At 55.5% G+C, this 25,000-nt stretch overlaps 1 protein-coding gene across 1 annotated transcript in view; it reads left to right on the forward strand.

The window, feature by feature from the left end:
• The window catches only part of PDE3A (phosphodiesterase 3A), a 201,665-nt gene that overhangs the window by 139,785 nt on the left and 36,880 nt on the right, over nucleotides 1–25,000 (forward strand). The window contains exons 2-4 of the mRNA XM_078882253.1: nucleotides 17,743–18,036; nucleotides 19,518–19,687; nucleotides 23,235–23,419. Of these exons, the coding sequence (XP_078738379.1) occupies nucleotides 17,743–18,036; nucleotides 19,518–19,687; nucleotides 23,235–23,419 (649 nt within the window). The remainder of the gene's footprint in view (nucleotides 1–17,742; nucleotides 18,037–19,517; nucleotides 19,688–23,234; nucleotides 23,420–25,000) is intronic.

The raw sequence follows: 25,000 nt of genomic DNA on the forward strand, positions 1-25,000 counted from the left end.
GTTGTGGTGTAGTGTGGTGGTGTGCTGTGGTGGTGTAATGTGGTGTGGTGGTGTAGTGTGGTGTTGTGCTAGTGTTGTGGTCGTGTGATAGTGTGTCGTTGTTGTGGTTGTGTTGTGGAGATCGTGTTGTAGTGTGGTGGCATCTCACACCCCCAGACAGGGCATCTCACACCCCCAGAGAGGGCTATAGTAGTGTATAATGTAGTGTATAGTGTAGTGTATAGTGTAGTGTATAGTGTAGTGTATAGTGTAGTATATAGTGTAGTGTATAGTGTAGTGTATAGTGTAGTGTATAGTGTAGTGTATAGTGTAGTGTATAGTGTAGTGTATAGTAGTGTAGTGTATAGTAGTGTATAGTAGTGTAGTGTATAGTGTAGTGTATAGTAGTGTGTAGTGTAGTGTGTAGTGTAGTGCATAGTGTAGTGTATAGTATAGTGTATAGTATAGTGTAGTGTATAGTGTAGTGTATAGTAGTGTATAGTATAGTGTAGTGCATAGTGTAGTGTAGTGTGTAGTCGTGTAGTGTAGTCGTGTAGTGTATAGTGTAGTGTATAGTAGAGTAGTGTATAGTGTAGTGTATAGTGTAGTATATAGTGTAGTGTATAGTGTAGTGTATAGTGTAGTGTATAGTGTATAGTAGTGTAGTGTATAGTGTAGTATATAGTGTAGTCTGTAGTGTAGTATATAGTGTAGTATATAGTAGTGTATAGTGTCATGTATAGTGTAGTGTATAGTGTAGTGTATAGTGTATAGTAGTGTAGTGTATAGTAGTGTATAGTAGTGTAGTGTATAGTAGTGTAGTGTATAGTGTATAGTAGTGTGTAGTGTAGTGTATAGTGTAATGTATAGTGTAGTGTATAGTAGTGTAGTGTATAGTGTAGTGTATTGTAGAGCAGTGTATAGTGTACTGTATAGTGTAGTGTATAGTGTAGTATATAGTGTAGTGTATAGTGTAGTGTATAGTAGTGTAGTGTATAGTGTAGTGTATAGTGTAGTGTATAGTGTAGTGTATAGTAGTGTATAGTGTAGTGTATAGTGTAGTGTATAGTGTAGTGTATAGTGTAGTATACTACTTCAGCCCACCGGAGTGTTAGAGAGTAAATCCACAACATTTACAATTTGAGTAGTTCGACGTTTCGCTGGTAATGACATCAACCAGCATCATCGGGCGATTATCCAGGACAGTGAAGCAATCCACCTGATTCCGGTCTTAAATAGTGCAGGAGGACATCATCACGGTGGCTCCGAGATGTTAACTACCTCGCCTGGTGTACAGGAGGTCGTGGGTTCGATCCCGACCCTGACGCCTGCTGCTGCTGTATATTTGGAATTGCGTCTCTCTCTAATCATCATCACGGTGGCTCCGAGATGTTAACTACCTCGCCTGGTGTACAGGAGGTCGTGGGATCGATCCCGACCCTGACGCCTGCTGCTGTGTATTTGGAGTTTGCGTGTCTCTCTCTCATTATCATCACGGTGGCTCCGAGATGTTAACTACCTCGCCTGGTGTACAGGAGGTCGTGGGATCGATCCCGACCATGACGCCTGCTGCTGTATATTTGGAGTCTGCGTGTCTCTCTCTCTCATCATCATCACGGTGGCTAGGATATGTTGACTACCTCGCCTGGTGTACAGGAGGTCGTGGGTTCCATCCCCACCCTGATGCCTGCTGTATATTTGGAGTTTGCGTGTCTCTCTCTCATCATCATCACGGTGACTAGGAGATGTTAACTACCTCGCCTGGTATACATGAGGTCGTGGGATCGATCCCGACCCTGACGCCTGCTGCCGTATAGTTGGAGTCTGCATGTCTCTCTCCCCGTGGTTGCGTGGATTATTTCTCCTCCTGTTCCTTTGGGTTTTCCTCTCCACATTTTAGAAGCAACATCTACGCACGTTCCAGAGTATTTGGCTACTGCTATAAATGTCCACGTGATGATGATGATGGGGCACTTTTGTAGAGCTATCATTTGTGATGGCCAGGTTGGTTCTGAATTAACAAACACATTCCTGCGGAGGGAGCTGGTAGGAACGTTGGGTTGCTCCGTCAATGGCCAGGATCAACGGCGGCGTGGTGTATTCCGCAAATATGGCCGACTGTGAGGGCGGGCACAAGCCGGCGTGAGTAGGTTAAACGTTGAGTTTTATAAGGGCACCAAGGGGTGACCAGCCCCTCCCCACCCAGCCTCACCCACCACCTAGCCCCACCCCACCGATCCCCTCCCCACCCTCCCCACCCAGCCCCTCCCCACCCTCCCCACCCAGCCCCACCCTCCCCACCCAGCCCCTCCCCACCCTCCCCTCCACACTCAGCCCCACCTTCCCCACCCTCCCCACCCAGCCCCTCCCCACCCTCCCCTCCTCACCCAGCCCCACCCTCCCCACCCAGCCCCTCCCCACCCTCCACTCCCCTCCCCACCCAGCCCCTCCCCTCCCCACCCAGCCCCTCCCCTCCCGACCCAGCCCCTCTCCACCCAGCCCCTCCCCACCCTCCCTCCCCACCCAGCCCCTCCCCACCCTCCCCCTCCCCACCCAGCCCCTCCCTCCCACCCAGCCCATCCCCCCCTCCCTTCCCCACCCAGCCCCACCCTCCCCACCCAGCCCCTCCCTCCCCTCCCCACCCAGCCCCTCTCTCCGCACCCAGCCCTTCTCTGCACGACGACACAATAATCCCCTGTGGGCTGGTGGAACCAGGTGGTTCCTACCAGTAAAAGGAGCTACTGCATAGCTCAGTGGTGGTGGGGGGGGTGTACCCTGTTTAAATAGAAACAACATCAGAAGAGGTGTGTTGACCCCTTTTCTGGCAATAAACCAGTTGTGTTCAAATGTTCAAACACCGACCAGGGTCCTTTTGCAAGGAATCCTTGTCTGCGTTAGCTGCACGTACTTGCGTTGAACATTCAAACACGAAAAACACGTGCTCTGGTAGTATTTGATGATGCGTTGTATTTGTCTATTGTTAGATTTCGATGCTGGCAAGAAGGCGGTCCCACGATAAGAAAAATAGAAGCGAAGTAACATTTGGATGTAAAGCTTTCGTGACTGCAGGGATTCATCTTCTTGGTTCTTTCGGTAAAGTCACGTAGAAGGGAAATGATAAAATAATAAAACATTTACATAATAAAATATTAAATTTCGATTTAAAGCTTTCGTGACTGCAGGGATTCATCTTCTTGGTTCTTTCGGTAAAGTCACGTAGAAGGGAAATGATAAAATAATAAAACATTTACATAATAAAATATTAAATTTCGATTTAAAGCTTTCGTGACTGCAGGGATTCATCTTCTTGGTTCTTTCGGTAAAGTCACGTAGAAGGGAAATAATGAAATAATAAAAATAAAACATAATAAAATAATTTCGATTTAAAGCTTTCGTGACTGCAGGGATTCATCTTATTGGTTATTTTGGTAAAGTCACGTAGAAGGGAAATAATGAAATAATAAAAATAAAACATAATAACATAATTTCGATTTAAAGCTTTCGTGACTGCAGGGATTCATCTTATTGGTTCTTTTGGTAAAGTCACGTAGAAGGGAAATAATAAAATAATAAAATAAAACATAATAAAATAATTTCGATTTAAAGCTTTCGTGACTGCAGGGATTCATCTTATTGGTTCTTTCGGTAAAGTCACGTAGAAGGGAAATAATAAAATAATAAAAATAAAACATAATACAATAATTCTCACGACGTTTCGGCCACAACGCAAGCAGCCGTCATCAGGTGAAGAACAGGTCTGTCGGGGAGACAGCGTCTATAGACGCTGGTTCTTTCGGTAAAGTCACGTAGAAGGGAAAAAATAAAATAATAAAAATATAAAACCACAAAATCATCACGACGTTTCGACTGCAACACAAGCAATCATCAAGACTATGAATCCCTGCAGTCACGAAAGCTTTAAATCAAAATCTAGAACCAATGTATAGTTTACAGTTTCAATAATTTGACGGTGCTGTTTGTTACCGGCCGCCTGGCTCGTTGTTGGGGCACTTTGTGGATTTTTTTTTTATTTAATGACCAGAAGCACACACGGCATGCCCGTGACAGTCGGAGCAAACGTGTCCTGGGAATTGTCACAGCTGGGATTGTTTTCTTTTCAACCCGCGGTCGAGTCGGATGTTTACGACGTTTGAGTGCACACCCTGGCTACCGCTCTGACACCGCTTTGAGACTCATCAACTCGCCACGCAAGAGGGCCCCGGTCCTCTTTGTGTGAGTCTGTGGGTCTCTGTGTGAGTCTGTGGGTCTCTGTGTGAGTCGATGGGTCTCTGTGTGAGTCTGTGGGTCTCTGTGTGAGTCTGTGGGTCTCTGTGAGTTTATGGGTCTCTGTGTGAGTCGGTGGGTCTCTGTGTGAGTCTGTGGGTCTCTGTGTGAGTCTGTGGGTCTCTGTGAGTTTATGGGTCTCTGTGTGAGTCTATGGGTCTCTGTGTGAGTCTGTGGGTCTCTGTGAGTTTATGGGTCTCTGTGTGAGTCTGTGGGTCTCTGTGAGTTTATGGGTCTCTGTGTGAGTCTGTGGTCTCTGTGTGAGTCTGTGGGTCTCTGTGTGAGTCTGTAGGTCTCTGTGTGAGTCTGTGGGTCTCTGTGAGTTTATGGGTCTCTGTGTGAGTCTATGGGTCTCTGTGTGAGTCTGTGGGTCACTGTGAGTCTATGGGTCTCTGTGTGAGTCTGTGGGTCTCTGTGAGTTTATGGGTCTCTGTGTGAGTCTGTGGGTCTCTGTGAGTTTATGGGTCTCTGTGTGAGTCTGTGGGTCTCTGTGAGTTTATGGGTCTCTGTGTGAGTCGGTGGGTCTCTGTGTGAGTCGGTGGGTCTTTGTGTGAGTCTATGGGTCTCTGTGTGAGTCTGTGGGTCTCTGTGAGTTTATGGGTCTCTGTGTGAGTCTGTGGGTCTCTGTGAGTTTATGGGTCTCTGTGTGAGTTTATGGATCTTTGTGGGAGTCTGTGGGTCTCTGTGGGAGTCTGTGGGTCTCTGTGTGAGTCTGTGGGTCTCTGTGTGAGTCTGTGGGTCTCTGTGAGCTTATGGGTCTCTGTGTGAGTCTATGGGTCTCTGTGTGAGTCTGTGGGTCTCTGTGAGTTTATGGGTCTCTGTGTGAGTCTGTGAGTCTCTGTGTGAGTATGTGGGTCTCTGTGTGAGTCTGTGGGTCTCTGTGAGTTTATGGGTCTCTGTGTGAGTCGGTGGGTCTCTGTGTGAGTCGGTGGGTCTCTGTGTGAGTCTATGGGTCTCTGTGTGAGTCTGTGGGTCTCTGTGAGTTTATGGGTCTCTGTGTGAGTCTGTGGGTCTCTGTGAGTTTATGGGTCTCTGTGTGAGTCGGTGGGTCTCTGTGAGTTTATGGGTCTCTGTGTGAGTCTGTGGGTCTCTGTGTGAGTCTGTTGGTCTCTGTGTGAGTCTGTGGGTCTCTGTGAGTTTATGGGTCTCTGTGTGAGTCTATGGGTCTCTATGTGAGTCTGTGGGTCACTGTGAGTCTATGGGTCTCTGTGTGAGTCTGTGGGTCTCTGTGAGTTTATGGGTCTCTGTGTGAGTCTGTGGGTCTCTGTGAGTTTATGGGTCTCTGTGTGAGTCTGTGGGTCTCTGTGTGAGTCTGTGGGTCTCGGTGTGAGTCTGTGTGTCTTTGTGTGAGTCTGTGGGTCTCTGTGTGAGTCTGTGGGTATCTGTGTGAGTCGATGGATCTCTGTGTGAGTCTATGGGTCTCTGTGTGAGTCTGTGGGTCTCTGTGTGAGTCTGTGGGTGTCTGTGCGTCGGTGGGTCTCTGTGTGAGTTTATGGATCTTTGTGTGAGCCTGTGGGTCTCTGTGGGAGTCGGTGGGTCTCTGTGTGAGACTGTGGGTCTCTGTGTGAGTCTGTGGGTCTCTGTGGAGTCGGTGGGTCTCTGTGTGAGACTGTGTTTCTCTGTGTGAGTCTGTGGGTCTCTGTGTGAGTCTGTGGGTATCTGTGTGAGTCGGTGGGTCTCTGTGTGAGTCTATGGGTCACTGTGTGAGTCTGTGGGTCTCTGTGTTAGTCTGTGGGTCTCTGTGTGAGTCTATAGGTCTCTATGTGAGTCTGTGGGTCTCTGTGTGAGTTTATGGATCTTTGTGGGAGTCTGTGGGTCTCTGTGGGAGTCGGTGGGTCTCTGTGTGAGACTGTGGGTCTCTGTGTGAGTCTGTGGGTCTCGGTGTGAGTCTGTGTGTCTCTGTGTGAGTCTGTGGGTCTCTGTGTGAGTCTGTGGGTATCTGTGTGAGTCGATGGATCTCTGTGTGAGTCTATGGGTCTCTGTGTGAGTCTGTGGGTCTCTGTGTGAGTCTGTGGGTGTCTGTGCGTCGGTGGGTCTCTGTGTGAGTTTATGGATCTTTGTGTGAGCCTGTGGGTCTCTGTGGGAGTCGGTGGGTCTCTGTGTGAGACTGTGGGTCTCTGTGTGAGTCTGTGGGTCTCTGTGGGAGTCGGTGGGTCTCTGTGTGAGACTGTGTTTTCTCTGTGTGAGTCTGTGGGTCTCTGTGTGAGTCTGTGGGTATCTGTGTGAGTCGATGGATCTCTGTGTGAGTCTATGGGTCTCTGTGTGAGTCTGTGGGTCTCTGTGTGAGTCTGTGGGTGTCTGTGTGCGTCGGTGGGTCTCTGTGTGAGTTTATGGATCTTTGTGGGAGTCTGTGGGTCTCTGTGGGAGTCGGTGGGTCTCTGTGTGAGACTATGGGTCTCTGTGTGAGTCTGTGGGTCTCTGTGTGAGTCGGTGGGTCTCTGTGTGAGTCGGTGGGTCTCTGTGTGAGTCTATGGGTCTCTGTGTGAGTCTGTGGGTCTCTGTGTTAGTCTGTGGGTCTCTGTGTGAGTCTGTGTGAGTCGGTGGGTCTCTGTGTGAGTTTATGGATCTTTGTGGGAGTCTGTGGGTCTCTGTGGGAGTCGGTGGGTCTCTGTGTGAGTCTGTGGGTCTCTGTGGGAGTCGGTGGGTCTCTGTGTGGGACTGTGGGTCTCTGTGTGAGTCTGTGGGTCTCGGTGTGAGTCTGTGGGTCTCTGTGTGAGTCTATATATCTCTGTGTGAGTCTATAGGTCTCTGTGTGAGTCTATGGCTCTCTGTGTGAGTCTATGGCTCTCTGTGTGAGTCTATGGCTCTTTGTTTGAGTCCATATCTCTCTATGTAAGTCAACGGCTCTCTGTGTGGGTCCATTGGTCTCTGTATAAGTCTATGGGTCTCTGTGTGAGTCTATGGGTCTCTGTATAAGTCTATAGGTCTCTGTGTGAGTCTATGGGTCTCTGTGTAAGTCTATGGGTCTCTATGTAAGTCTATAGGTCTCTGTGTGGGTCTATAGATCTCTGTGTGAGTCTATATATCTCTGTTTGAGTCTATGGGTCTCTGTGTGAGTCTATAGATCTCTGTTTGAGTCTATGGGTCTCTGTGTGAGTCTATGGCTCTCTGTGTGAGTCTATAGGTCTCTGTTTGAGTCTATAGGTCTCTGTATAAGTCATTGGTGACCAGAATGAGATCACCAAATCACTGCACTTGAGCACCTTGCTGTGAATCAGAATCAGAATCTGTATTTAGACAGTAAGATGAGCAATCCGATGAGCTAGTAAGCTCTTTGTTGCACAGATGTCCAGCAACAACAACAAACAGACAGTCCCAGACGATAACAACAACAACAGTCCCTCAGTGGCCGAGACCTTGGTCTGAATGACAGACCTGTTCTTCACCTGAGGACGGCTGCTTGCGTTTGTGGCCGAAACGTCGTGAGAATTATTTTATTATGTTTTATTTTTGTTATTTTATTATTTCCCCTTCTACGTGACTTTACCGACAGACCTGTTCTTCACCTGAGGACGGCTGCTTGCGTTGTGGCCGAAACGTCGTGAGAATTATTTTATTATGTTTGATTTTTTATCATTTTATTATTTCCCTTCTACGTGACTTTACCGACAGACCTGTTCTTCACCTGAGGACGGCTGATTGCGTTGTGGCCGAAACGTCGTGAGAATTGTATTTTATTATGTTTTATTTTTGTTATTTTATTATTTCCCTTCTACTTGACTTTACCGAAAGAAACAAGCTGATAGTAAGTAGTTACACAAAAAATAAGAACATGTTTAAAAACTGATTATTACATTATACAAAAAAGCATCACAACTCAGCGGGGCCTTATCTGCTATAATAAACATATTAAGTAGTAAAACAGAATGAGAAAAGGTTCAAAAAATGGACTCTTATATAATAGGGAAAAAAAACAAATCTACGTGACCCAGTGGTGGGTGCCTGACCTGGTGCAATTAATCAAAAAATGCGTCAGTGGCTGCTTCTGTTGCTGTTTGAGCACCTCTCACGAGCCCGGTGGCTTTGATGTGTCGAGGACGCGGGGATTTTAAAATGCGGGTTACATCATCCTCGAGGATTGTCACGATTCGAGGTGGGGGGGGGGTGGTGGTTGGGGTCTGAAGGGGGGTGGGTGGGGGTTTTGTGGGGGGGTGGTGAGGGTTTGGGGGGGGGGAGGTGGTTTTGGGGGGGGGGGTGGGTGGGGGTTTGTGGGGGTGGTGGGGGTGGTGGGGGTGGTGGGGGTGGTGGGGGTGGTGGTGGTTTTGGGGGGGGGTGGGTGGGGGTTTGTGGGGGTGGTTTGGGGGGGTGGTGGGGGTGGTGGGGGGTTTGGGGGGTGGTGGGGGTGGGTGGGGGTTTGTGGGGGTGGGGGGGGTGGGTGGTGGTTTGGGGGGTGGTGGGGGTGGTGGGGGTGGGTGGGGGTTTGAGGGGGGGGGAGGTCCCCGAATCAGGAACCCCAAAATTATACATGGCGGTCCACGATTCAATTGAGTCGGGGGAGAGTGGGAGGCTACACGGGGGATCTTTGTCTGTGTGTGTATAGGTCGTAGCTAACAGCACTTGCCCCAGCAGTCTGTTAGAGGCTACACGGGGGATCTTTGTCTGTGTGTGTGTATAAGTCGTAGCTAACAGCACTTGCCCCAGCAGTCTGTTAGAGGCTACACGGGGGATCTTTGTCTTTGTCTGTGTATAAGTCGTAGCTAACAGCACTTGCCCCAGCAGTCTGTTAGAGGCTACACGGGGGATCTTTGTCTGTGTGTGTGTATAGGTCGTAGCTAACAGCACTTGCCCCAGCAGTCCATTAGAGGCTACACGGTGGATCTTTGTCTGTGTGTGTATAGTTCGTACCTAACAGCACTTCCCCCAACAGTCCATTCGAGGCTACACGGGGGATCTCTGTCTGTGTATATAATTCGTAGCCAACAGCACTTGCCCCAACAGTCCATTCGAGGCTACACGGGGGATCTTTGTCTGCGTGTGAGTGCTCGTATTGACCAGGCCGGCCGGGTGTAGCTCTTCCCACGTCACCCCGCTGTGTTAGTATTAGTAGCATCGGCCTTAATAGGCGCTCGCTAACAGCACTCGCCCCCAATAGCCAAGCGTCGTCAACATCCACCCCTACCACCCCTCAGTTTCTTATTGCCAATGGTTTCGCCCAGTTGATGCATCACAGAATGTCGCCTCGACCCCCCCACCCCCACACGTTCACCCCTCTCCTGCCCCGGTGCGGTGGTAGAGTCAAGCCAAGCTGAGTGCTTCTAGATTTGAAGCTTTCGTGACTGCAAGGAATCATCTTCTTAGGTTTTTTCGGTAAAGTCACGTAGAAAGTAAAATAAAATAAAAACAAAAATCACTGATTTTATTTTACTTTCTACGTGACTTTACCGAAAAAACCTAAGAAGACCAAGCTGAGTGCATTGAGGCACATTGTGTGGCCGTGGCAAGGTGACTATGGCAGGGTGACTGTGGACTGTGGAAGGGTGACTGTGGCAAGGTGACTGTGGCAGGCGTGACTGTGGCAGGGTGACTGTGGCAGGGTGACTGTGGCAGGGTGATTGTGGCAGGGTGATTGTGGCAGGGTGACTGTGGCAGGGTGACTGTGGTAAGGTGACTGTGGCAGGGTCACTGTGGCAGGGTGACTGTGGCAGGGTGATTGTGGCAGGGTGACTGTGGCAGGGTGACTGTGGTAAGGTGACTGTGGCAGGGTGACTGGGACTGTGGCAGGGTGACTGTGGCAGGGTGACTGTGGACTGTGGCAGGGTGACTGTGGACTGTGGCAAGGTGATTGTCGCAGGGTGACTGGGACTGTGGCAAGGTGATTATGGCAGGGTGACTGTGGCAGGCGTGACTGTGGCAGGGTGACTGTGGCAAGGTGATTGTGGCAGGGTGACTGGGACTGTGGCAGGGTGACTGTGGCAGGGTGACTGTGGCAGGGTGACTGTGGCAGGGTGACTGTGGCAGGGTGACTGTGGTAAGGTGACTGTGGCAGGGGTGACTGGAGGGGCGACTTTCATGTTGGTCATCCCCGGCGCGGTTGGCAGGTTGCCTTGGAGAAACCCCTGCGCCATGAGGCTGGTGAGTGTGAGTCTGGTGGTGAGTGTGAGACTGGTGGTGAGTGTGAGTCTGTTGGTGAGTGTGAGTCTGGTGGTGAGTGTGAGTCTGGTGGTGAGTGTGAGTCTGGTGGTGAGTGTGAGTCTGGTGGTGAGTGTGAGTCTGGTGGTGAGTGTGAGTCTGGTGGTGAGTGTGAGACTGGTGGTGAGTGTGAGTCTGGTGGTGAGTGTGAGTCTGGTGGTGAGTGTGAGTCTGGTGGTGAGTGTGAGTCTGGTGGTGAGTCTGAGACTGGTGGTGGGTGTGAGTCTGGTGGTGAGTGTGAGTCTGGTGGTGAGTGTGAGTCTGGTGGTGAGTGTGAGTCTGGTGGTGAGTGTGAGTCTGGTGGTGAGTGTGAGTCTGGTGGTGAGTGTGAGTCTGGTGGTGAGTGTGAGACTGGTGGTGAGTGTGAGTCTGGTGGTGAGTGTGAGTCTGGTGGTGAGTGTGAGTCTGGTGGTGAGTGTGAGTCTGGTGGTGAGTGTGAGACTGGTGGTGAGTGTGAGTCTGGTGGTGAGTGTGAGTCTGGTGGTGAGTGTGAGTCTGGTGGTGAGTGTAAGTCTGGTGGTGAGTGTGAGTCTGGTGGTGAGTGTGAGTCTGGTGGTGAGTGTGAGTCTGGTGGTGAGTGTGAGACTGGTGGTGAGTGTGAGTCTGGTGGTGAGTGTGAGTCTGGTGGTGAGTGTGAGTCTGGTGGTGAGTGTAAGTCTGGTGGTGAGTGTGAGTCTGGTGGTGAGTGTGAGACTGGTGGTGAGTGTGAGTCTGGTGGTGAGTGTGAGTCTGGTGGTGAGTGTGAGTCTGGTGGTGAGTGTGAGTCTGGTGGTGAGTGTGAGTCTGGTGGTGAGTCTGAGACTGGTGGTGGGTGTGAGTCTGGTGGTGAGTGTGAGTCTGGTGGTGAGTGTGAGTCTGGTGGTGAGTGTGAGTCTGGTGGTGAGTGTGAGTCTGGTGGTGAGTGTGAGTCTGGTGGTGAGTGTGAGACTGGTGGTGAGTGTGAGTCTGGTGGTGAGTGTGAGTCTGGTGGTGAGTGTGAGTCTGGTGGTGAGTGTGAGTCTGGTGGTTAGTGTGAGACTGGTGGTGAGTGTGAGTCTGGTGGTGAGTGTGAGTCTGGTGGTGAGTGTGAGTCTGGTGGTGAGTGTGAGTCTGGTGGTGAGTGTGAGTCTGGTGGTGAGTGTGAGTCTGGTGGTGAGTGTGAGTCTGGTGGTGAGTGTGAGTCTGGTGGTGAGTCTGAGACTGGTGGTGGGTGTGAGTCTGGTGGTGAGTGTGAGTCTGGTGGTGGGTGTGAGTCTGGTGGTGAGTGTGAGTCTGGTGGTGAGTGTGAGTCTGGTGGTGGGTGTGAGTCTGGTGGTGGGTGTGAGTCTGGTGGTGGGTGTGAGTCTGGTGGTGGGTGTGAGTCTGGTGGTGGGTGTGAGTCTGGTGGTGGGTGTGAGTCTGGTGGTGAGTGTGAGTCTGGTGGTGGGTGTGAGTCTGGTGGTGGGTGTGAGTCTGGTGGTGGGTGTGAGTCTGGTGGTGGGTGTGAGTCTGGTGGTGGGTGTGAGTCTGGTGGTGGGTGTGAGTCTGGTGGTGGGTGTGAGTCTGGTGGTGGGTGTGAGTCTGGTGGTGGGTGTGAGTCTGGTGGTGAGTGTGAGTCTGGTGGTGGGTGTGAGTCTGGTGGTGAGTGTGAGTCTGGTGGTGGGTGTGAGTCTGGTGGTGAGTGTGAGTCTGGTGGTGAGTGTGAGTCTGGTGGTGAGTGTGAGTCTGGTGGTGGGTGTGAGTCTGGTGGTGAGTGTGAGACTGGTGGTGAGTGTGAGTCTGGTGGTGAGTGTGAGTCTGGTGGTGAGTGTGAGTCTGGTGGTGAGTGTGAGTCTGGTGGTGAGTGTGAGACTGGTGGTGAGTGTGAGTCTGGTGGTGAGTGTGAGTCTGGTGGTGAGTGTGAGTCTGGTGGTGAGTGTGAGTCTGGTGGTGAGTGTGAGTCTGGTGGTGAGTGTGAGTCTGGTGGTGAGTCTGAGACTGGTGGTGGGTGTGAGTCTGGTGGTGAGTGTGAGACTGGTGGTGAGTGTGAGTCTGGTGGTGAGTGTGAGTCTGGTGGTGAGTGTGAGACTGGTGGTGAGTGTGAGTCTGGTGGTGAGTGTGAGTCTGGTGGTGAGTGTGAGTCTGGTGGTGAGTGTGAGTCTGGTGGTGAGTCTGAGACTGGTGGTGGGTGTGAGTCTGGTGGTGAGTGTGAGTCTGGTGGTGAGTGTGAGTCTGGTGGTGAGTGTGAGTCTGGTGGTGAGTGTGAGTCTGGTGGTGAGTGTGAGTCTGGTGGTGAGTGTGAGTCTGGTGGTGAGTGTGAGACTGGTGGTGAGTGTGAGTCTGGTGGTGAGTGTGAGTCTGGTGGTGAGTGTGAGTCTGGTGGTGAGTGTGAGACTGGTGGTGAGTGTGAGTCTGGTGGTGAGTGTGAGTCTGGTGGTGAGTGTGAGTCTGGTGGTGAGTGTGAGTCTGGTGGTGAGTGTGAGACTGGTGGTGAGTGTGAGTCTGGTGGTGAGTGTGAGTCTGGTGGTGAGTGTGAGTCTGGTGGTGAGTGTGAGTCTGGTGGTGAGTGTGAGTCTGGTGGTGAGTCTGAGACTGGTGGTGGGTGTGAGTCTGGTGGTGAGTGTGATCTCCCAAGCGAAATGCTGAGGGAGGGTGGCGTTTGTGCACAGACTGCCCTACATGACATCATAACAACAGTCTGGACCACTGGACGGGTTCCGCAGGATTGTAAGGATGTCCTGGTGGTCCCCCTCTTTAAGAAGGGAGACCGCACAGACTGTAACAACTACAGGGGCATCTCACTCCTCAGTGTGCCGGGAAAGGTCCTGGCAAGGATTATTCAACATCGCCTTGCTAGGCACGCTGAGGAGAGGCTTGCGGAGCCCCAATGCGGTTTCTGGAAAGGGCGGTCCTGCACAGATGCCATATGTTCTGTCCGTCTGCTACAGCAGAGGTGTAGGGAATTCCAACAATACCTACATCTCTGCTTTATTGACTTGGTCAAGGCCTATGATACCATCAGTAGGCCTGGGCTCTGGGTTGTTCTTCGTGCTTTCGGAGTGCCTGACCCTCTGCTCACGATCATTAAGGACCTTCATGATGGTGAGCGGGCCCGGGTAAAACTACGTGGCCGGGAATCAGAGCCATTCCCTCTTCACCTTGGGGTGCGACAGGGATGTCCTCTGGCTCCAACATTATTTAACATCTATTTCGACCACGTAGTTCGTGAAGCCTTCAGTAGATGCACCGGAGGAATTTCCATCTGGTCGATTCCCGGGTGCGATCAAGGGATGGCTCCCTATTGGTCAACCACGTTATGATTTGGTAATATGTGTGAGAGTGTGTGTGAGTGTGAACATGAGTGAATGTGCCGGCGTGTGTGTCGGTGTGTGTGTGAATGTGAGTGTGTGGGTGTGTGTGTGAATGTGACTGAGTGTGTGGGTGTGTGAGTTAGTTTGAGTGAGTGTGTAGGTGTGTGTGAGTGTGACAGACCTGTTCTCCACCTGAGGACGGCTGCTTGCGTTGTGGCCGAAACGTCGTGAGAATTATTTTATTATGTTTTATTTTTATTATTTTATCATTTCCATTCTACGTGACTTTACAGAAAGATAAACATAGAATTGTTATAACAACACCGATTGTTATAACAACACTCCTACAACATCAGAGTGCAGCGCCACATTAAATACGCACTACAATGACAATAGTTTAAAGTGATTTGAAACATGTTTTATTTAAAAAAATGTAAATATGGTTTTGGGGGGTGGGGGGGGGGCAGAGCTTTGTGACGTCACATTTGAGGGGGGGGGGGGTCTGACTTTTTGTGACGCCGTGTGACGAGGTGGGGTGGGGAGTCAAAAATCGTCCAAAATCGCGTGACGTCATTTATGGACGGCCGGGTCACGTGGTGCACTTTCTCCTTGTGCCGGGTCACGTGGCCTTCACGTCGAGGCGAGGCGTCTGCGCGGCGACGCATCGTGTTGACAGCGGTGAGGTGGAGACATGGACATGTGGAGGTGGTGGAGGGTGGAGGAGGGGTGGAGGAGGGTGGAGGGGGGTGGAGGAGGAGGAGGGAGGGGATCTGTGGAGTCATATTCTTAGTTTTTTTCGGTAAAGTCACGTAGGTAAAACATCAAAATTAATGAAAATAAAATAAAAACAAAAATCACGACGTTTCGGAGGCAACACAAGTCTCCGTCATCAGGTGGGACCGTCACAGCCGAATCTGTGGAGGTGGTGGAGGGTGCAGTAGGAGGGTGGAGGAGGGGTGGAGGGAGGTGAAGACATGGATCTGTGGAGGTGGTGGAGGGTGCAGTAGGAGGGTGGAGGAGGGGGTGGAGGAGGGGGGAGGTGGAGGAGGGTGGAGGTGGAGGAGGAGGGGAGGGTGGAGGAGGGATGGAGGGAGGTGGAGACATGGATCTGTGGAGGTGGTGGAGGGTGCAGTAGGAGGGTGGAGGAGGGGGTGGAGGAGGGGGGAGGTGGAGGAGGGGTGGAGGGGGGTGGAGGGTGGAGGGTGGAGGGTGGAGGTGGAGGAGGAGGGGAGGAGGAGGTGGGGGGTGGAGGGTGGAGGAGGGAGGGGAGGGTGGAGGAGGGGTGGAGGGAGGTGGAGACATGGATCTGTGGAGGTGGTGGAGGGTGCAGTAGGAGGGTGGAGGAGGGGGTGGAGGAGGGGGGAGGTGGAGGAGGGGTGGAGGGGGGTGGAGGGTGGAGGGTGGAGGGTGGAGGTGGAGGAGGAGGGGAGGAGGAGGTGGGGGGTGGAGGGTGGAGGAGGGAGGGGAGGGTGGAGGAGGGGTGGAGGGAGGTGGAGACATGGATCTGTGGAGGTGGTGGAGGGTGCAGTAGGAGGGTGGAGGAGGGGTGGAGGGGGGTGGAGGGTGGAGGGTGGAGGGAGGTGGAGGGTGCAGTAGGAGGGTGGAGGAGGGGTGGAGGGAGGTGGAGCGTGGAGGAGGAGGGTGGAGGGTGGACGAGGGGGGTGGAGGGTGGAGGAGGGGGGTGGAGGAGGGGTGGAGGGTGGAGGTGGAGGAGGAGGGGAGGAGGAAGAGGTTGGAGGGGGGTGGAGGAGGGAGGTGAAGGGAGGGGAGGGTGGAGGAGGGAGGGAAGGGTGGAGGAGGGGGGTGGAGGAGGGGGTGGAGGAGGGGGTGGAGGAGGGTGGAGGAGGGTGGTGGAGGGGGGTGGAGGATGGAGAGTGGAGGTGGACGAGGGTGAAGGAGGAAGGGGAGGGTGGAGGAGGGGGTGGAGGAGGGGGTGGAGGAGGGGGTGGAGAGTGCAGGAGGGAGGAGGAGTGTGGAGGGTGGGGGGGGAAGGTGGAGGCGGAGTGGTGGAGGTGGAATGGAGGAGGAGGGTGGAGGAGGAGGGTGGAAGGGGAAGAGGAGGGTGGAGGAGAAGGGGGAGGATGGAGGTGGAGGAGGAGGAGGAGGGTGGAGCTGAGAGGTGGGGGAGTGTAGAGGAGGAGGAGGGTGGAGGAGAGAGGGGGAGAATGGAGGTGGAGGATGGAGGTGGAGGAGGAGGAGGGTGGAGCTGAGAGGTGGAGGAGCGTGGGGGAGGAGGGAGGTGGAGGAGGAGGGGGAGAATGGAGGTGGAGGAGGGTGGAGGTGGATGGAGGTGGAGGAGGGAGGAGGGTGGGGGAGGAGGATGGTGGTGGAGGATGGAGGAGGAGAGTGGAGGGGGGTGGAGGAGAGAGGGGGAGAATAGAGGTGGAGGAGGGAGGAGGGTGGAGGAGGGTGGAGGAGGAGGATGGAGGTGAAGGATGGAGGAGGATGGAGGTGGAGGAGGGTGGAGGTGGAGGAGGGTGGAGGTGGAGGATGAGAGAGGGGGAGGTTGGTGGTGGAGGCGGAGTGAATTCTCGCACCACGTGGTGGCGCTAGCAGCAAGAGGTTTGCGAGAAGGCGGCGACAGTCGCCACGTGTCGCTGCAGCGCCCCCTGCCCGAGAGCCACAGAACTTCACCTCTAGGGGCTCTCAACACACGTGACGGGTCGGGATCGATCCCACGACCTCCTGTACACCAGGCGAGGTAGTCAACATCTCCCAGCCACCGTGATGACGATGAGAGAGACGCAGACTCCAAATACACAGCAGCAGGCATCATCAGGGTCGGGATCGATCCCACGACCTCCTGTACACCAGGCGAGGTAGTCAACATCTCATAGCCACTGTGATGATGATGAGAGAGAGAGAGACACGCAAACTCCAAATACACAGCAGCAGTCAGGGACGGTATCGATCCCACGACCTCCTGTACACCAGGCGAGGTAGTCAACATCTCATGTTAACATCTCCCAGCCACCGTGATGACGATGAGAGAGACGCAGACTCCAAATATACAGCAGCAGGCATCATCAGGGTCGGGATCGAACCCACGACCTCCTGTACACCAGGCGAGGTAGTCAACGTCTCATGTTAACATCTCCCAGCCACCGTGGTGATGATGATGAGAGAGAGACGCAGACTCCAAATATACAGCAGCAGGCATCATCAGGGTCGGGGTCGATCCCACGACCTCCTGTACACCAGGCGAGGTAGTCAACATCTCATAGCCACTGTGATGATGATGAGAGAAAGAGAGACACGCAAACTCCAAATACACAGCAGCAGTCAGGGACGGTATCGATCCCACGACCTCCTGTACACCAGGCGAGGTAGTCAACATCTCATGTTAACATCTCCCAGCCACCGTGATGACGATGAGAGAGACGCAGACTCCAAATATACAGCAGCAGGCATCATCAGGGTCGGGATCGAACCCACGACCTCCTGTACACCAGGCGAGGTAGTTAACATCTCATGTTAACATCTCCCAGCCACCGTGATGACGATGAGAGAGACGCAGACTCCAAATACACAGCAGCAGGCATCATCAGGGTCGGGGTCGATCCCACGACCTCCTGTACACCAGGCGAGGTAGTCAACATCTCCTAGCCACCGTGATGATGATGAGAGAGAGAGACACGCAAACTCCAAATACACAACAGCAGTCAGGGACGGTATCGAGCCCACGACCTCCTGTACACCAGGCGAGGTAGTCAACATCTCCTAGCCACTGTGATGATGATGAGAGAGAGACATACAAACTCCAAATATACAGCAGACGTCGTCAGGGTCGGTATCGATCCCACGACCTCCTGTAGACCAGGCGAGGTAGTCAACATCTCATAGCCACCCTGATAATGATGATGAGAGACACGCAGATTCCAAATACACAGCAGCAGGCGTCAGTGTCGGGATCGAACCCACGACCTCCTGCGTACCAGGCGAGGTAGTCAACATCTCCCAGCACAATCGATGGAGAAGACACCTTCGGAGGAGTCGGAGCGACGACTTCAAGTTGCGCCATTCGGCTATCCTAGCCCCAGAGTTCGCGGTGATGATATGGTTCTCCCCCCTCTCCCCCCTCCCCCCTCCTCTACCTCCGCAGCCGTCGGGCAGCAGCGTGTCGGTGGACATCTCGGTGATGGGCGAGGCCCACGGGCTCGTGACGGACCTGCTGGCCGAGTCGGCCCTGCCGGGTCACGTGAGCGCGGCTCTCCGCTCGGTCAGCTCGCTGCTCGGGGCTCAGCTGTCCTCCTTCCAGGCGCCGCACCGCACGCGGCCGATGGGGCTGGGGCCGCTGGGGCCGCTGGGCCCGCTGGGGCCGCTGGGCGACCTGGACGCGGCCTCCGACTCGGAGGACGGGTCGGAGAGGGGAGGCGACAAGCACGCCGTGCCACGGGTGAGCGTGGTGAGCGTGGGTGGTGAGTGGGTGGTGAGTGGGTGGTTGAGTGGGTGGTTGAGTGGGTGGTTGAGTGGGTGGTGAGTGTGGGTGGTTGAGTGGGTGGTTGAGTGGGTGGTTGAGTGGGTGGTTGAGTGGGTGGTTGAGTGGGTGGTGAGTGGGTGGTGAGTGGGTGGTTGAGTGGGTGGTTGAGTGGGTGGTTGAGTGGGTGGTGAGTGTGGGTGGTGAGTGGGTGGTTGAGTGGGTGGTTGAGTGGGTGGTTGAGTGGGTGGTGAGTGGGTGGTGAGTGGGTGGTGAGTGGGTGGTTGAGTGGGTGGTTGAGTGGGTGGTGAGTGTGGGTGGTGAGTGGGTGGTTGAGTGGGTGGTTGAGTGGGTGGTTGAGTGGGTGGTGAGTGGGTGGTGAGTGGGTGGTTGAGTGGGTGGTTGAGTGGGTGGTTGAGTGGGTGGTGAGTGTGGGTGGTGAGTGGGTGGTTGAGTGGGTGGTTGAGTGGGTGGTTGAGTGGGTGGTGAGTGGGTGGTGAGTGGGTGGTTGAGTGGGTGGTTGAGTGGGTGGTTGAGTGGGTGGTGAGTGTGGGTGGTGAGTGGGTGGTTGAGTGGGTGGTTGAGTGGGTGGTTGAGTGGGTGGTATAGTGGGTGGTGAGTGGGTGGTGAGTGGGTGGTGAGTGGGTGGTGAGTGGGTGGTTGAGTGGGTGGTTGAGTGGGTGGTTGAGTGGGTGGTGAGTGTGGGTGGTGAGTGGGTGGTTGAGTGGGTGGTTGAGTGGGTGGTGAGCGTGTCTGGTGAGCGTGTCTGGTGAGCGTGGCTGGTGAGCGTGGCTGGTGAGCGTGGCTGGTGAGCGTGGCTGGTGAGCGGCTGGCGAGCGTGTCTGATGAGCGTGTGGTGAGCATGTCTGGCGAGCAGCTGTTGAGCAAGTGGTGAGCGGCTGGTGAGCGTGTCTGGTGAGCGGGTGGTGAGCGTATCTGGCGAGCGGTGGGTGAGCGTGTGTGGCGAACGGGCGGTCGACATGTCTGGCAAGCGGCTGGTGAGCGAGTGGTGAGCGAGTGGTGAGCGTGTCTGGTGAGCGGCTGGTGAGCGACTGGTGAGCGTGGTTGCTGAGCGAGTGGTGAGCGAGTGGTGAGTGTGTCTGGTGAGCGGCTGGTGAGCATGTCTGGTGAGCGGCTGGTGAACATGTCTGGTGAGTGGCTGGTGAGCATGTCTGGTGAGCGGCTGGTGATCATGTCTGGTGAGTGGCTGGTGAGCATGTCTGGTGAGCGGCTGGTGAGCAGCTGGTGAGCGTGTCTGGTGAGCGGCTGGTGAACATGTCTGGTGAGTGGCTGGTGAGCATGTCTGGTGAGCGGCTGGTGAACATGTCTGGTGAGTGGCTGGTGAACATGTCTGGTGAGTGGCTGGTGAGCATGTCTGGTGAGCAGCTGGTGAGCAGCTGGTGAGCGTGTCTGGTGAGCGGCTGGTGAACATGTCTGGTGAGTGGCGGGTGCGTCTGCAGCGTCTGCGCAGGAGCCTGCCCCTGGGCCTGGTGCGGCGCGTCTCCTCGGCGGCCTCCTCCTCCTGCGGCTCCACGTGGACCACCACCACGTCGGCCACGGGCCTGCCCGCCGTAGAGGCCGGGCCCATCCGCAGGGACCGCCGCCCGCCCCCGGCACACGAGGCCCACGGGTGAGGCGCTCGCCACTCACCACTCACCGGCACGCTCACCACTCACCACTCACCACTCACCAGACACACTCACCACTCACCACTCACCACTCGCCGCTCACCACTCACCACTCACCACTCACCGGCACACTCACCACTCACCACTCGCCGCTCACCACTCACCACTCACCACTCACCGGCACACTCACCACTCACCACTCACCACTCACCAGACACGCTCACCACTCACCACTCACCACTCACCGGACACGCGCACCACTCACCACTCACCAGACACGCTCACCACTCACCACTCACCACTCACCACTCACCGGACACGCGCACCACTCACCACTCACCGGACACACTCACCACTCACCGCACACCCTCACCACTCACCGGCACGCTCACCACTCACCGAGCACCCTCACCCTCACCAGACAACCTCAGCACTCACCACTCACCAGACACCCTCACCAGACACACTCACCACTCACCAGACACCCTCACCACTCACCGGCACGCTCACCACTCACCGTGCACCCTCACCCTCACCAGACAACCTCAGCACTCGCCACTCACCAGACACCCTCACCAGACACACTCACCACTCACCAGACACCCTCACCACTCACACGGACACGCTCACCACTCACCGCTCACCGGACACGCTCACCATTCACCGCTCACCGGACACGCTCACCACTCATCACTCACCGGACACACTCACCACTCACCGCACACCCTCACCACTCACCGGGCACGCTCACCACTCACCGAGCACCCTCACCCTCACCAGACAACCTCAGCACTCACCACTCACCAGACACCCTCACCAGACACACTCACCACTCACCAGACACTCTCACCACTCACCGGCACGCTCACCACTCACCGTGCACCCTCACCCTCACCAGACAACCTCAGCACTCACCACTCACCAGACACCCTCACCAGACACACTCACCACTCACCAGACACCCTCACCACTCACCGGACACGCTCACCACTCACCGCTCACCGGACACGCTCACCATTCACCGCTCACCGGACACGCTCACCACTCATCACTCACCGGACACACTCACCACTCACCGCACACCCTCACCACTCACCGGCACGCTCACCACTCACCGAGCACCCTCACCCTCACCAGACAACCTCAGCACTCACCACTCACCAGACACCCTCACCAGACACACTCACCACTCACCAGACACCCTCACCACTCACCGGACACGCTCACCACTCACCGAGCACCCCCACCCTCACCAGACAACCTCAGCACTCACCACTCACCAGACACCCTCACCAGACACACTCACCACTCACCAGACACCCTCACCACTCACCGGACACGCTCACCACTCACCGCTCACCGGACACTCTCACCACTCACCGGCACGCTCACCACTCACCGAGCACCCTCACCCTCACCAGACAACCTCAGCACTCACCACTCACCAGACACCCTCACCAGACACACTCACCACTCACCGCACACCCTCACCACTCACCGGCACGCTCACCACTCACCGAGCACCCTCACCCTCACCAGACAACCTCAGCACTCACCACTCACCAGACACCCTCACCAGACACACTCACCACTCACCAGACACCCTCACCACTCACCGGCACGCTCACCACTCACCGTGCACCCTCACCCTCACCAGACAACCTCAGCACTCGCCACTCACCAGACACCCTCACCAGACACACTCACCACTCACCAGACACCCTCACCACTCACCGGACACGCTCACCACTCACCGCTCACCGGACACGCTCACCGCTCACCGGACACGCTCACCACTCATCACTCACCGGACACACTCACCACTCACCGCACACCCTCACCACTCACCGGCACGCTCACCACTCACCGAGCACCCTCACCCTCACCAGACAACCTCAGCACTCACCACTCACCAGACACCCTCACCAGACACACTCACCACTCACCAGACACCCTCACCACTCACCGGCACGCTCACCACTCACCGTGCACCCTCACCCTCACCAGACAACCTCAGCACTCACCACTCACCAGACACCCTCACCAGACACACTCACCACTCACCAGACACCCTCACCACTCACCGGACACGCTCACCACTCACCGCTCACCGGACACGCTCACCATTCACCGCTCACCGGACACGCTCACCACTCATCACTCACCGGACACACTCACCACTCACCGCACACCCTCACCACTCACCGGCACGCTCACCACTCACCGAGCACCCTCACCCTCACCAGACAACCTCAGCACTCACCACTCACCAGACATCCTCACCAGACACACTCACCACTCACCAGACACCCTCACCACTCACCGGACACGCTCACCACTCACCGAGCACCCTCACCCTCACCAGACAACCTCAGCACTCACCACTCACCAGACACCCTCACCAGACACACTCACCACTCACCAGACACCCTCACCACTCACCGGACACGCTCACCACTCACCGCTCACCGGACACTCTCACCACTCACCGGCACGCTCACCACTCACCGAGCACCCTCACCCTCACCAGACAACCTCAGCACTCACCACTCACCAGACACCCTCACCAGACACACTCACCACTCACCAGACACCCTCACCACTCACCGGACACGCTCACCACTCACCGCTCACCGGACACGCTCACCAGACACTCGCCCACGGGAGAGGCTCGTGCTCACCCCCAGGGAACCGTGGTGAGTGACCGTGGTGAGTGACTGTGGTGGTGAGTGGTCGTGGTGAGTGACTGTGGGTGAGGAAGGTGACGTGGAGATTGTTGATGCCAGAGAATGGCACGGCTCGTTTTCATCACGGTGATGATGACGATGTTGACAATGATGTTGATGATGCCGATGATGATATTGATTGCGTCAAAAACAATGATGTCATTGATGCTGAGAATGCGGATGATAATATCGATGATGGTGTTGATGATGATGTTGATGATGCCAATGATGATATCGATCATGATGATGTTGATGATGATGTTGATGATGCCAATGATGATATCGATCATGATGATGTTGATGATGATGTTGATGATGCCAATGATGATATCGATGATGTTGAGAATGTGGATGATGATGTTGATGATGGTGTTGATGATGATGTCGATGATGATGTCGATGATGTCGATGATGATGTCGATGATGATGTCGATGATGATGTCGATGATGATGTTGATGATGTTGATGATGTCGATGATGATGTCGATGATGATGTTGATGATGTTGATGATGTTGATGATGTTGATGATGTCGATGATGATGTTGATGATGATGTTGATGATGATGACGATGATGATGATGATGTCTATGATGATGACGATGTCGAGGATGATGATGATGTCGAGGATGATGATGATGATGACGATGTCAAGGATGACGATGATGACGATGTCGAGGATGATGATGATGATGTCGAGGATGATGATGATGATGACGATGACGATGACGACGATGACGATGTCGAGGATGATGTTAACGATGTTGATGACGATGACGACGATGACGCTGACCCCCCCCCCCCCCCCCCATGCCGCCCCCACAGGCCGGGCCCCCCCTCCTCCTCCTCCTGTTTGTCGCGAGGCCCCAGCGGCCCCCCGCCCACGGCCCCCCCGGCGCTGGGCACCTTCAACGCCCCCCCGGCCTCCGCCAGCCCCTCCCCCTCGTCCCCCCCGGCGGGCCCAACGGGCCGCTCACCACCACGGCACCCCCAGCAAGGCCTCGCTGGCGGTGAGACGCGCCGCTCACCCACACGCTCACCCACACGCTCACCCACACGCTCACCCACACGCTCACCCACACGCTCACCCACACGCTCACCACACGCTCACCCACACGCTCACCCACACGCTCACCACACGCTCACCCACACGCTCACCACCACGGCACCCCCAGCAAGGCCTCGCTGGCGGTGAGACGCGCCGCTCACCCACACGCTCACCACACGCTCACCCACACGCTCACCCACACGCTCACCCACACGCTCACCCACACGCTCACCCACACGCTCACCACACGCTCACCCACACGCTCACCACCACGGCACCCCCAGCAAGGCCTCGCTGGCGGTGAGACGCGCCGCTCACCCACACGCTCACCACACGCTCACCCACACGCTCACCCACACGCTCACCCACACGCTCACCCACACGCTCACCCACACGCTCACCCACACGCTCACCACCACGGCACCCCCAGCAAGGCCTCGCTGGCGGTGAGACGCGCCGCTCACCCACACGCTCACCACACGCTCACCCACACGCTCACCCACACGCTCACCCACACGCTCACCCACACGCTCACCCACACGCTCACCCACACGCTCACCACACGCTCACCCACACGCTCACCACCACGGCACCCCCAGCAAGGCCTCGCTGGCGGTGAGACGCGCCGCTCACCCACACGCTCACCACACGCTCACCCACACGCTCACCCACACGCTCACCCACACGCTCACCCACACGCTCACCCACACGCTCACCCACACGCTCACCCACACGCTCACCACCACGGCACCCCCAGCAGGGCCACGCTGGCGGTGAGACGCGCTGCTCACCACACGCTCACCCACACGCTCACCCACACGCTCACCCACACGCTCACCCACACGCTCACCCACACGCTCACCCACACGCTCACCCACACGCTCACCACACGCTCACCCACACGCTCACCCACACGCTCACCCACACGCTCACCCACACGCTCACTACACGCTCACCCACACGCTCACCCACACGCTCACCCACACGCTCACCACACGCTCACCCACACGCTCACCCACACGCTCACCCACACGCTCACCCACACGCTCACCCACACGCTCACCCACACGCTCACCCACACGCTCACTACACGCTCACCCACACGCTCACCCACACGCTCACCCACACGCTCACCCACACGCTCACCCACACGCTCACCCACACGCTCACCCACACGCTCACCCACACGCTCACCCACACGCTCACCCACACGCTCACCCACACGCTCACCCACACGCTCACCCACACGCTCACCACCACGGCACCCCCAGCAAGGCCACGCTGGCGGTGAGACGCGCTACTCACCCACACGCTCACCACACGCTCACCCACGCGCTCACCACACGCTCACCCACACGCTCACCACACGCTCACCACCACGGCACCCCCAGCAAGGCCACGCTGGCGGTGAGACGCGCTACTCACCCACACGCTCACCATGCGCTCACCACACGCTCACCACACGCTCACCCACACGCTCACCCACGCGCTCACCACACGCTCACCCACACGCTCACCCACGCGCTCACCCACACGCTCACCC

Source organism: Lampetra fluviatilis, chromosome 64 (assembly GCF_964198595.1).
Source record: "Lampetra fluviatilis chromosome 64, kcLamFluv1.1, whole genome shotgun sequence".
In the NCBI taxonomy this organism is placed as follows: domain Eukaryota; kingdom Metazoa; phylum Chordata; class Hyperoartia; order Petromyzontiformes; family Petromyzontidae; genus Lampetra; species Lampetra fluviatilis.